The sequence below is a fragment of the Schistocerca americana genome, chromosome 8 (genome assembly GCF_021461395.2).
Source record: "Schistocerca americana isolate TAMUIC-IGC-003095 chromosome 8, iqSchAmer2.1, whole genome shotgun sequence".
Lineage (NCBI taxonomy): Eukaryota > Metazoa > Arthropoda > Insecta > Orthoptera > Acrididae > Schistocerca > Schistocerca americana.
The window spans coordinates 73,289,934-73,302,589 of record NC_060126.1 but is presented as its reverse complement, the minus strand read 5'-3'; the positions used below and the strand labels follow the sequence as shown (position 1 = coordinate 73,302,589).

General features: G+C 58.6%; 1 protein-coding gene across 1 annotated transcript; it reads right to left on the bottom strand.

The window, feature by feature from the left end:
* Positions 1-562: 562 nt before the first annotated feature.
* LOC124545539 (translation initiation factor IF-2-like) lies at positions 563-1,540 on the bottom strand. The gene has a single exon (XM_047124487.1). The coding sequence runs from the start codon at positions 1,538-1,540 to the stop codon at positions 563-565; it is 978 nt and encodes a 325-aa protein (XP_046980443.1).
* Between the last annotated feature and the right edge of the window lie 11,116 nt (positions 1,541-12,656).

Sequence of the window (12,656 nt, the reverse complement as noted above, 5' to 3'; positions counted from 1 at the left end):
CACGTCTATGACGTCCGGTTGCGCACCTCTTCGTGTCGGGAAGATGGTCGGCTGGTGCGGTCCTATCACCGCCGCTCCGAGCTGCTCGGCCACCCGATGTAGACGGCGGCCGCTTGTGTTTGTGGTCCTGGAGTTCCAGATGATGTTCTTGGCGTTAACGTCGCCTCCGAGGAATGTGTTTCCAGGGAGGGAAATCAGCGCCGCGAACTCATCTGGCTGCAGTAGACCCCTTGGACGTCGGTATATTGCCACGAAGTTTATCGGTCCTTGATCCGTTTGCACGGCTACTCCCGTGGCCTCTATTGTGGCGAGTTGTGGCAGGTGAATCCGGTGGTGGCGCATCGTCCTCCTTACGTATACCGCCGTGCCGCCACCCGCGGTTGGCCGGTCGTCCCGGTAGCAGTGGTAGTTGGCCACTCCCACTTTCACGCCGGGCTTCAGGTGTGTTTCTGCGACGAGACAGATGTCCAGGTTCTCGTCGCAGATGAAGCTTCTGAATTCAGCGTCCTGGTGACGCAAGCCGTTGGCGTTAAAGACGCCGATTTTTACACCACGGTCGTGTCTATCCATGATGTTTTGTGGAGATGGCCAAGGTGATCGTCTGTGTGATCTGCTCCACAGACGCCGCGTATTTGTTTGGAAGGTCCTCGATCACATGGAGGACCCTGTCTATGAGGCCTGCCAACAGCTGCAGCATTTGGGTGGCCTTGTCTTCCTCCTGTGGTTGTTTTGGAGGATGGGGCGCGTCGATGTGCCGCTGTTGGTAGCGGCTTCCGCGCTGGCGCATTTCCGGGAAGTCAACGGGGCTGTCTAATCTCGGAGGGCGCCGCCCGGGGGCTGCGTCTTCGTTATTTGTGCGCGCTCGTTGCGCGCGCCCGGTAGCAGCAGTGGCTGCCGTCAGATCAGCTGATCGCTGCCGGGCCCATGCGTTAGCACGGGGTGCCGGCTGCGGCCGTGCGGTGCTGCCACCTGTGAGCGGCGCGCCTCTCTGGGCGTCACTTGCCGCTGGCTGTGTCCGTGAGGTGCTGCCACCACGCGGCGGGTTGCGGGACTCCGTCGTGGTAGCGGCCTCCGGGATTGTGTTGTAGGTAGCCGTGGCGGCTGCCTTACCGGCTGCTGGCTGCAACGTCTGCATGCTGCTGCCCTCTTTTGGCGTCGAGCTGTACTCGGCGGCTGGCTTTCCCGGATACGTCCGGGAGGTGCTGCCCTCTCGCGGCGAGTTTTGAGACTCGCGCGTAAGGGAGGTGGCTGGGACTGCACTGCCGGTCGCGTCGCGAGCTGCCTTACCGACTGTTGGCGGCTGCCTCTGCGTACTCGGCCGGGAGGTGCTGGCCCCTGGCGGCGCTGGGTTGTATCCGGCGCGTCGACCTCCACGTGTCCGGCGGCGTCGTCGTCTTTGTGGCCGACCGGTTGCTGGCCAGTTCTGCGAGTCGCGGAATGCGGTTTTCCCGTTTCTGGCCGTCTTCCCTCCGCGCAGCTGCTGGCCTTGGGCGCGCTCGAGGAAGGCTATGTGCCGTTCACAGCCTCTATACGCGGCCATGTGGTTTTCACCACACAGGGCGCACTTCGGTGTGAAGTCCTTGTGTGGTATACCTTTGATTGTACAATCGCGAGATGCGTGTTCCCCTGCGCATCTCACGCATCTCTCGTCCATGTTGCAGTGTTTCTGGACGTGGCCGAGTTGCTGACACCTGAAGCACTGTGCATAAGGTTGTTTATTGCGCAGGTTTTCGGGTGTCACACTGCAGTTGGCTATTAGACGGAGCTGGAACAGCTGCCTGTTGCGCTCTGTGTTGGGAGCGTACACGCAGAAGAGCGGCGAGTCTTTTCTCGTTAGCGCGCCCGCCGCCCCCCTATATAGACTCTGGCCCGCCCTCCCCCCACCACGCGCAACCGAGGGCATATAAGCGCAGCACGGAGGCGCGCGGGCCCGTTGTCAAGGCAGCACCGGACGCCGCGCCGCACCTAACCTCCACGCACGCCGCTCCGCTACCGCTACCGCTACCGCCATGGCCCGCACAAAGCAAACGGCCCGCAAGTCCACCGGCGGAAAGGCGCCGCGCAAACAGCTCGCCACCAAGGCGGCGAGGAAGAGCGCGCCCGCCACCGGAGGCGTCAAGAAGCCCCACCGCTACAGGCCGGGCACCGTCGCCCTGCGAGAAATCAGGCGCTACCAGAAGAGCACAGAGCTGCTCATCCGCAAGCTGCCATTCCAGCGCCTAGTGCGCGAGATCGCCCAGGACTTCAAGACCGACCTGCGCTTCCAGAGCTCCGCAGTCATGGCCCTGCAGGAGGCCAGCGAGGCCTACCTCGTCGGCCTCTTCGAAGACACCAACCTGTGCGCAATCCACGCCAAGCGCGTCACCATCATGCCCAAGGACATCCAGCTCGCGCGCCGCATCCGCGGCGAGCGCGCCTAAACCGCGCCGCGGCACCGCACCGCACAAACAAAAACGGCCCTTTTCAGGGCCACTAACATCTCTCCGTCGCGAGCAAACTTTGTCGGTCGCCTGCCTCTCGCCCCGCAACCCAAAAACAAAAACCACCACTTCCCGTCCGTCCGCCACACCCGCTCACTCTGCCTGCCTGCTAGCAGCGCGCAACAATCACACATCATCCCTCCCCGGCGCTCAAAGCGCACAATACCCAACGGCCGACGTCACACCGCACGGGTGGCTGGCCGGCCGCCGCTTTCGTTTCGAAAACAAAACAACCCGCACTCCACTCCGACGGCCAACGGCCAGGCAGGCGCGCTCGCTCGCTCTACACGCCACCGAAATCCCCGCCGACTCCTTCCGCATCTCAACGTGCCCCCCGTTGCAAAACATAACACACACACACACACACACACACACACACACACACACACACACACACACAAAGGAACAAAACAAAACAAAGACCAGACACGACTCGACAAGACAGACATCCGAGAAGAACGAACGCAGGCAAGCCAACCAACGTATTCAAACAAAACAACGTGACAGAAAACCAACCGTCGGCCGCCGCCACAAACACGGCGACAATCAACCACGACAACAACAACAACAACAACAACAACAACAACAACACCGCTTACCGCTACCGCCGCCCACACCCGCCACCGACCCCCGCAATCCAACCACCACGGCACGCAAACAGCATCCCCACGGGCATACAGAAACGCCAGACAGACACCCACACCAAACGCAACACGACAATCAAAACCTTCCCCGACGTGCTTTGATGGCCCTGAGAAGGGCCGTTTTGGGCCGCGCGTCTCTTGCGCGCCACTAGACGACGACGGGGGGTGGGGACGACGGAGTCAAGCGCCAAACCCTTCCTTTCCCATCTCTTTCTCCTCTACTCTACTTCTTCTTCTTGGGCGAAGCCTTCGCCTTAGACGGCGTCGTCGCCTTCTTCGGGCGCGGCGCCTTCGGCTTCTTCGTCGGAACCTTGGCGGCCTTCTTCGCCTTCGACGGCGACTTGGCCTTGGCCGGCTTGGCCGCAGCCGCCTTCTTCGCACCCGCGGGAGCGGCCGACGCCGCAGACGCCTTCTTGGCGGCGCCCGCCTTCCGACCGGTCGCCGCCTTCACGCCACCAGCCTTCTTTGCGCCGGCCGCACGGGCGCCCTTCTTCTCCTTGCTGGCCGGAGCGGCGCGCTTCTTCTTGGCACCGCCGGCACGAGCCTTGCCGCCCTCGGCCGCCCCCCCGCCGCCGGCGCCGGCAAGCTTGAACGAGCCGGACGCGCCCTTCCCCTTCGTCTGCACCAGCTCGCCCGCCACGACGGCCGACTTGAGGTACTTCTTGATAAACGGCGCCAGCTTCTCCGCGTCCAGCTTGTAGTGCGCGGCTATGTACTTCTTGATCGCCTGCAGCGACGACCCGCCGCGCTCCTTCAGACTCTTGATGGCGGCCGTCACCATCTCAGAGGTGCGCGGGTGCGCAGGCTTGGCGCGCGGCTTCTTCGCAGACGACGCAGACTTGGCCTTCTTCGTAGTGCCGGTGGCGGCGGGTGCCGCAGCAGTCTCGTTCGTAGCCGCCTGATCTGCCATTTCGACGACGCGCGTAACACACAGCGAGAGCGAGCGGGACGGCAGGCACGCAAGCACAGCACAGCAGCAGAGCAGAGAATCACAAGGCCCAGCCAGTGTCGCGGGCGGGCGCGGACGGCCGAGAGAGCGGCCGCCACTCTGCGCGCCGCCGCGCCGCGCCTCCCGCGCTTGCTACCGCCCAACGTCCGACAGCCTGTGCGGAGCAGCCCCAAACCTGCGCCACAACCGCCCGCGCCTTTCAAACCACCGAGGATGGGGCTACACACAGCCACACCACAGTCGCCAACCAGTCGCCACGGCAGCGCCGCAAACCACGGCCAAACTGCAGCTACCGCGCGCTACAGCCTGGGTCGGCCCGCCGAGAATCGCCGCCCCCGCCCAAATGCCGCCCCCACAGCCCCAGCCGACGACCCGCCACAATGGCCAAACCTTCGGCAAAACTCCCACACCGTCGCCGCGGCAGCCCGGCCAGCGCGGCCGGCGCCACAGCCACACAAGCCGAGGCGTGCGGCGATGACGGCCGTGCAAACGCGCCTCCGCCGCCCCATCGCCTTCCGTCGCCCTCCCGCCGTTTCCCGATCGGCCCGCAGCCGTCGGGCCACATCGCGCGCCGTCCTCCTCCTCTCGCCCGCCAACATTCACAGCCGTTTCTCAACAATTGCCCGCCGCAAACGGACGCCGCCTGCGCAACAGGCGCCGCCGCCCCTCGCCGCTTCCGACCCAACCCCTCGACCGAGGCAAACCGCAATCCGAATCTACAGACCAACCCAATCTGCCGTCAAGCACACACGACAGCCGACCTTACACGTTACGCGTTACACATTACGTTTACACGTCTACGTTAGGTTAGGTTAGGTGGACGTGGGTTAGGTTAAGGGGACTTGGGTTAGGTTAAGCGTCAAACTTAGGTTAAGCATTCAAACACGTCAGGCGTCAGAGGTTAGGTTGGGTTGGGTTAGGTTAGGTTAGGTTAGGTTAGGTTAGGTTAGGTTAGGTTAGGTTAGGTTAGGTTACACGTTAGGTTAAGGGGTCAGTGCTAGGTTAAGAAGCGTCAAACGTAGGTTAAAAAAGCGTTCAAACGTGAGGCGTGAGCCGGACAGCTTACCTTACGTAGACGTTAGGGGCTCACAGGCTGAGCTCACCTCGCCACACCACAGGTTAGGTTCGGTTCGGTTCGCTCGGCTCAGCGTAAAGCGCCGAGGTCAGGGTTACGTTCGTTCACCTTCGGGCGCCACACTTTCGGTTGAAAGGTCGCGACGGGACGACGTCGGCAGGCACGCCGCAAACGAACAAAAACGTACAGACGACGTCGGAAACCGCCGACAGACGGGGGAGCAGCACGACCACGACCAGACACCGAGCGCGAACGAGACACACGCGAACCACCCCCACCGGCCAAAGGGCACCACACAACAACCCAGAGCACCACGTGTCGACACCAGAGCAACCCGCCGCTCACGCGACATGGCTGGCACCGAAGGGCAACCGCCCGCAACTGCGCTTTCCGCGCCGGCCCGGATGCACGTCGTGCTACAACAACACCACTACCGTACACAGCCGCTGTTCACAACATCACTATCAATGGCGCGCCCGCGGCTCGCCGCCGTCGCAGTCGCAGCCCCAACGCCAGCACTTTTGCACCACCATTCACACGCACCGCAACACAGCTCGCCGACACAGCCGAACAAAACAAACACCACACAACAACAGCAACAGCAACAACGCCGCCGCCTCTACTTGTGCCGGCGACCCACCCCGCCGATGGCGCACCTTTCGCCAGCCGGCAATCGACACACACGCACCCACCCACCGGGGCCCAGTGCAAAAAAAAAAAAAAAAAAAACACACAAAAACAAAAAAACCAAACAACACAAACGACACGGGAAGCGCACACCGCCACTTCGCGCGCACGCCACCAACCAGTCGTCGTCTCAAAATAACAAACACAAACAAAATAAACTAACAACTAGGGCAACACAAAACAAAAACGCCTCGCACGAACCGCCCACAAAAAGGACAAGCACACGCACAGCCTCTGCTGACGACCACGACGCAGCGGCACGCTGCTCCTGTCCCGCGCCCCGCGCCCCACTCGATTCACAACTCACGCGACACCGTCAACGACGGGCTCGCTTCCCGCAACCTACCACCTTTCCGCCACGACGCACAGCCCCAGCCCCACCCGACGACGCCCGTGGCAACGACTGCACTTTCACCACCGCCTCCCCCTTCCCCCCCAAAACACACACACACACACAGCCAGCCAAAAACGCACTCGCGACCCACACATGCACGTGCATCGGCACACGCCAACCAGTCAACGTCGACAACCACACGCAAGGCTCGAAACGAAACCGGCGTCCTTCCACGTTGCCATCAAGCTACGCGACACAAGACACAAGGAACCAACACAACAGCCGGCCCCACTAATTCCCACTCTCACGCCGCAAAAAGCACACCGAAACCGCCAAACGCACGCACATTCCCCTTCGCACTGACACCACCGACCGGCTCGCTACCACACACCTCTCGGCAGCCGTTTCACGCCAATTCGCCACACCGCCCACACAGTCGACAAGCGCCCGCCCTGTACGGCACACGCAACGACGCAGCGCAGCAAAGGGCGCCCGCAACACATACCTCTCCGCCGCCCGACGCGCCAACCGCCACACCACACCGCCAGCCACTCGCAAATTGTGCACTGCCACCAGCCACACGTCCAACACGCCGCGCCGCCTCCGGCCACCCGCCAGGGGGCGCTCACGTCCGCGACAACAGCGCGGCCCGCCGGGCCGGGCCGGGCCGAACCGAACCGAGCCGCCGCTGCTCTGCACTCGGCACGGCCACACCCTGCTGCAGACCGGGCTCGTCCCTCTGTACGCGTCTGCCTGCGCATCAACACAACACGACCTTTTTTTTTTTTTTTTTTTCTCTCTACCGCCATCCCTCCTTCTCGCGTTTTACTCGTTGTTGCAGCAGCGGCGCATACCTACACATCCACAGCCCCAGCCGAGCCGGCCTCACCTCAGGGCCCGCCGCCAGCGTCTCCTCCTCGGGCACAGGTGCGGTGCTGTGGCCGCCCATCCAACCGCATTGCTGGCCGTCCAGCCACCAGGCGTTCCCACTGCCGCGAGCCACGCCGCGCACCGACCCTGCTGCAGAAAACGAAGCATAGCCAGAGACCGACCGATACACAAAGCAAGCCGTCGCCTCGCCTCTTGTCCTTCCTGCCTTCCTTCCGCCCCCGCCCTTCTCACACCACCGCCTCTCCACTTTCGCCCCCCCCCCCTCCTTTTTTTTTTTTTTTTTTTTTGTTTTCTTCTTTCTTTCTTTCTTTCTTTCTTTCTTTGGCCCTCTCTCCTTCCCGCCATGGCGGTTACGGCACCGCCTGCAGCGGCAGATTTTTTGCGCCCACACGCCTACTCCTACCACCATTAACCTTGCCCTGCCCTGCCCATCAACGTCGCAGTCGAACCGACGCTTGCCAACACACTGCCCACGTTCCTTTCTCTTTTCGGCCTACGCCCATTACGCGCCGCCGCCACAGCACCTTCCCTTCCCACAACACACCGACGTCATCACACGCACCCAAAACAGGGGCCACGACCGTGTTCCTCGCCCACTCCCATCCCGCACGGTACGCACATTCCCAACTACTACCGCGCACCCTCCCTTTCCAATCTGTGTGTCTCTGTGTCTGTGTCCTGTCCGCGCGTGACGCCTCTCAACATCCGCCGTCCCCCGTCCCGTTTTCGCCCCCATGCCGTCGTCGCGCCGCCTCCTCCCCGTCCACCGCCGCCCCTGTCCGCCCCGCACCACACCATACACCGCTGCTTGTCCCGGCCGTTGCCACCAAAGGCGCCGACCGCAAACGCGCCACGCCGCAGCCCCCGTGCGTCTCGCGCTCGCTTGCATCTCCGTGCCGACGCTGCCTCTCTTCCCACTCGCACTCGACCTCGACAACACAGTCTTTGGCTCCGCCACTGCGTGTTCCGGTGGTACGCACGCTGCAACACGTATGTATTCATTACCAGAGCGATGGCGAGGCATGACAGCATCTCTGTCTGACCAGAGAGTTCTTTATCGCTGCTAGTCGGCGCTTGGACCGCGCCAGACGACAGTAGTGGCACGCACCGGGTCGCCAGGAACAGTTGTTATATATATTGTAGCGCGAGTCGGGAGAGGTAGTAGTCGGTCGACAGTAGTAGCGGGTGGACGGTTGTACTGAGCGGGCGTCGGCGGCGTGCTCTGCTCGTCTCGCGACTCTGGTCACGGTTCGGGACGATGTATAGTATATTGTGTTATAATCAAAAAGGTGGTGTGACGCTGCATTGCGCAAATCTGATAACGTATGTTCATTGTACTTCTTTTGTTCAACAACAAAAGCCCCACTATTACTTTTTTTCTAAAGTAACTTTTGTCTCTTAACGAAAAACATTCACTTTTTAAAGACTACTTCCTATGGCATTTCCCTCCAAGGAGTGCAATTAATTACCAGCCAGCACTCATTCATTGCACACAGCTGTGTAAGGGGTATCTACAATTGAGGAGCGGATATAAATGCAATTTTTTTGTTTTTTTTGTGTGTGTGTGTTGTAACCTCCCAGCAAAATTTAAAATAATGGACAATGTTATTTACGGATGCTAATGGACATTGCGCTAATTGTAACCTCGCCCACAATGAGAGGTATTGAAAATGGCAACAAAAATGTGAAATTCGCAATCTGACTCAAATATAAAGTCTTCACACAACATTTACAAAAGTCCGTTCAGTGACAAGAAACTTCAATTAAACCGAAATATCGGTCTTTGGCCCTGTGCAAAACAATCAGAATTAAAGTCTTACCTCCGAATAAATGGATGTCACATTTCTGCTCTGGTTGTTGCGCAGCGCTTGGAGGAACTGCATTGCAAATAATAATATTCTCTTTTTTTGTGATTTTAGTGACATTTTTCTTCAAAGACGTGGAATGAAATGTGAAGTGCAACGAACTCTTTAGTTCAATAAAAAATTAAATGTTTGAAAAATGCTTTTGAAATAAAGATTATTATTGGGGAACTTGTTGGAGAATAATTACAATTTTTCATTATCTAATGATTATATTAATTAACAGTATACCTTATTCACCATCTTGACCAGTGTTGCCGACCGCCTACATCACACAACCGCACTCGGCTGCTACTACTGACCGACCGCTCTGCATGACGACTATTAGCGTACTGCACGCGACGACTACTGACAGAGTACAGCCCTCAACTACACAGAGCTACGGACTCGCAACGACTACTGACAGACTGACTGACTGAGAACCGCTCGCAACACTCGCGCAGTCCAGCGCAAACTCTCTGGTCACAGATGCTACAATGTCTCGCCATCGCTACTATGTTACATACGTGTTTCAGTGTCTTTTTCATTGGGGTAACGATCTTTGGCTCTTTTTATTCTGAATACAGGGCCAAAGGTCAACGCTGCTGCCCTTATACAATTTATCAGGTTTCATTATGTCTGTTGCAATGTTACATACGGTTCACTCTTTCATTAATATTATCGTTGGGTTTGTTTTGTAGGGACGTTAACATTCTGGCACATTTTTATTATCATCGGACTCTCTGCTATTTGTGCAGGGAGGTTATACCTGGGTCCATTTCCATTTCCATTTACATTTTAATATTGATAGACTTTTTGTTTTCTTTTTTGTTTCTTGTTGTTTTTTTTTTTTTTTTGTTTTGTTTTTCCCGCTCTCACCACCACCGCCGCATCACGCCTTCCGTTTTCTTGGTTTCTTTTCTGTTCTTCAACATCACCGCGCCCCATTTCCACACCACAGCCATCAGCCTCCAAGACGGGCGGGCGCAGTGTGCCATTTCCGGCGCACAAGCACACCCGTACGGTACTCTCCTCGCCCCCACGCCACCAACAACACAGCGACCACGCGGCTTTCAGGCATGGCACGGCACGGCACGGCACCGGCGAAATGCGCCGCCCCCGCCCCTCCGCGCATCCGTCCGTCTCGCCACGTTCACTGACAGCCGCGTCTGCGGCTACACCACGACAACCACAACACAACACCGCTCCCCTCCCTGGCAACTCACATTGTTTTTCTCCTCCTCTTTTGCACAAACCACAACGCCGAGCACAGGCGCAAGCCACCCACACCGCGCCCCTCCCCGTCCCGTCTTTGGCCGCCGCTCCTCGTTTCCTCGTTTGCCCCCTCCCATCTCCCGAAATGCCATGCCAGCAGCGTTACGCATGCCCCTCCCCTGTCCACACAACACTACCGCCTAACGAACAGCCTTTTCCGGGCCACATGCAGGGCACGCCCACCTCCAAACACTGCCAATTCACGGACGCACACACACACTTTCCCGACACCTTTCTGTACGGAGGGTGCGTCATCTCGACCGTGACAGAGTGACGGCAACTATCGACGATCCATTTCCCCCCACTGGTAAAACATGTCCACTAACACCTACATACATCATTCAAGTACACAGACAATAGCATACACACAATGGGAGGGCACACGAACATGGACGGCACGGCACTGTCATACACTCTTCCTCAGAACCATATCAACAAACGTTACGTACATCCGGGAAAGCGAAAGCGAACGCGAAAGCGAAAGCGAAAGCAAAAGCAAAGGCAAAGCCCAATGCAGCCGTCAAAGGTAACGTTCACCACGGCAGACACTTGCAGCCGCGCCGCCGTTAAACGCATTTCAGTGCGGCTCCAATACGCCTCCGACACGGGAACGTTCCGTTGCTCTACGAATGCGTTTCCTCCCCTTTTTCCCTTCCTCTCTCTTTTGCCCCCCCTCCTTGCACTCTTGCCTCATTCCTCACGTTCTGCCCAGACATTCGACCGATCAAAGTCAACCTTTCGTTACCGTTCTCAGCGCGACGGTGTACAACAGTATGACGGGTGTGCCCAAGACTTCGGTTCAGTTGCGTGACGCCGGTCTATCGCGCCGATCGACAGTTACTCAGGGGGCGACGGATCGGACCACGTCACCGACACACAAAACACTTTCAAACAAACAAATACATACCGGATGGACACAGACAAACACGTGTACAGACATTCGCCAAACAAACGACCGCCGCCGCCGCCGTCGTCGTCTAGCGTGCATCTTGAATGACGACATCGGTGTGCGTGCGTCGTACGCAATCAGTCAGACACGGCTATCAAACATCAGAGTCGAATGGTACATCATCGTGCGTGTCGCCGTACACGTACAGTACAATACAACAACAAAACAATGCGTCTTAATGGCACGTTCATTTCAACGTCACTCACACACCTCCACGCTGCAGTTACGTCGCACCATTGTCAAACTCGGCGTACAGCAAAGGGAATAGTGGGCGGCAAAAAAAACCAAACAAAAACATTTCACATTTCACCCTCGCCATGTATGATGTGCAAAAAAACAAACCCGCAAACGGCCGTCGTTACGGTGACACAAAAGTCGCCGATCACACTGTCCCCCCTCGCAGACGGGTAACACACACACACACACACACACACACCAACAACACCAATGGGTCAAAAACCACACCAACGAGGCGTGCCACCATTCCACGCCACGGCGACCAACCTCGTGGCCGTACCCCGCGCAACACGCTTTGACGCGCCCCCCCACCCACAATCAAAATGCACACATACATCACAGCCGTCCACACAAACAACAACAACAATTCCGCCCTTCCCGCAAAAGGCAAGTTGGTGGCCCTGAAAAGGGCCGTTTTGCCGCTCTCGCAACGGAGGAGCCTTCTCCATCCTTCCTTCCATTCCAGAGCCACCTCCTTACTTGGAGCTCGTGTACTTGGTCACCGCCTTCGTGCCCTCGCTCACGGCGTGCTTGGCCAGCTCGCCAGGCAGCAACAGCCGCACAGCGGTCTGGATCTCGCGGGACGTGATGGTCGAGCGCTTGTTGTAGTGCGCCAGGCGAGAAGCCTCGGCCGCAATGCGCTCGAAAATGTCGTTCACGAAGCTGTTCATGATGCTCATCGCCTTCGACGAGATGCCCGTGTCAGGGTGCACCTGCTTCAGCACCTTGTAGATGTAGATGGCATAGCTCTCCTTCCTCTTGCGCTTCTTCTTCTTGTCGCCCTTCGAAATGTTCTTCTGCGCCTTGCCAGCCTTCTTGGCGGCCTTCCCGCTAGTCTTGGGCGGCATCTCGAACCAACGTACGGCAGCAGCAACACCAGTAGCAAGCGCTCCGCTCTAGTCAGCGTCTCCCCACACAGTGGCACCCGCCGCCAGCCGCCGCCGCACCTTTACCAGCTCGCCCTGTTGCGGCCGCCGACCAATGGGGCGCGCGCGCAACCGGCCGCCGCACCCGAGCCCATAAAGCACCCCCACCCCGGCTGCGCCGGCTTTCCCGCTCACGACGCGGAGAGTACACGTTAGCTGATTGACGCTGCTGCTACTGAAGATGTTGGGACGCGGAAGGGGACGCAATGCTGCTGCCTTGGCGGAGTTGCTGCTCACGCTAGCAGGACCAGCCGGGAAGAAGAAGAGGAAGACTACACCACAGTGCTTTCGCTGCCAAAAGCTTGGCCACGTCGCCAAGCAATGCAGCGGAGCAGTCGCGTGCTTGAAGTGTGCGCAAGCACACGATA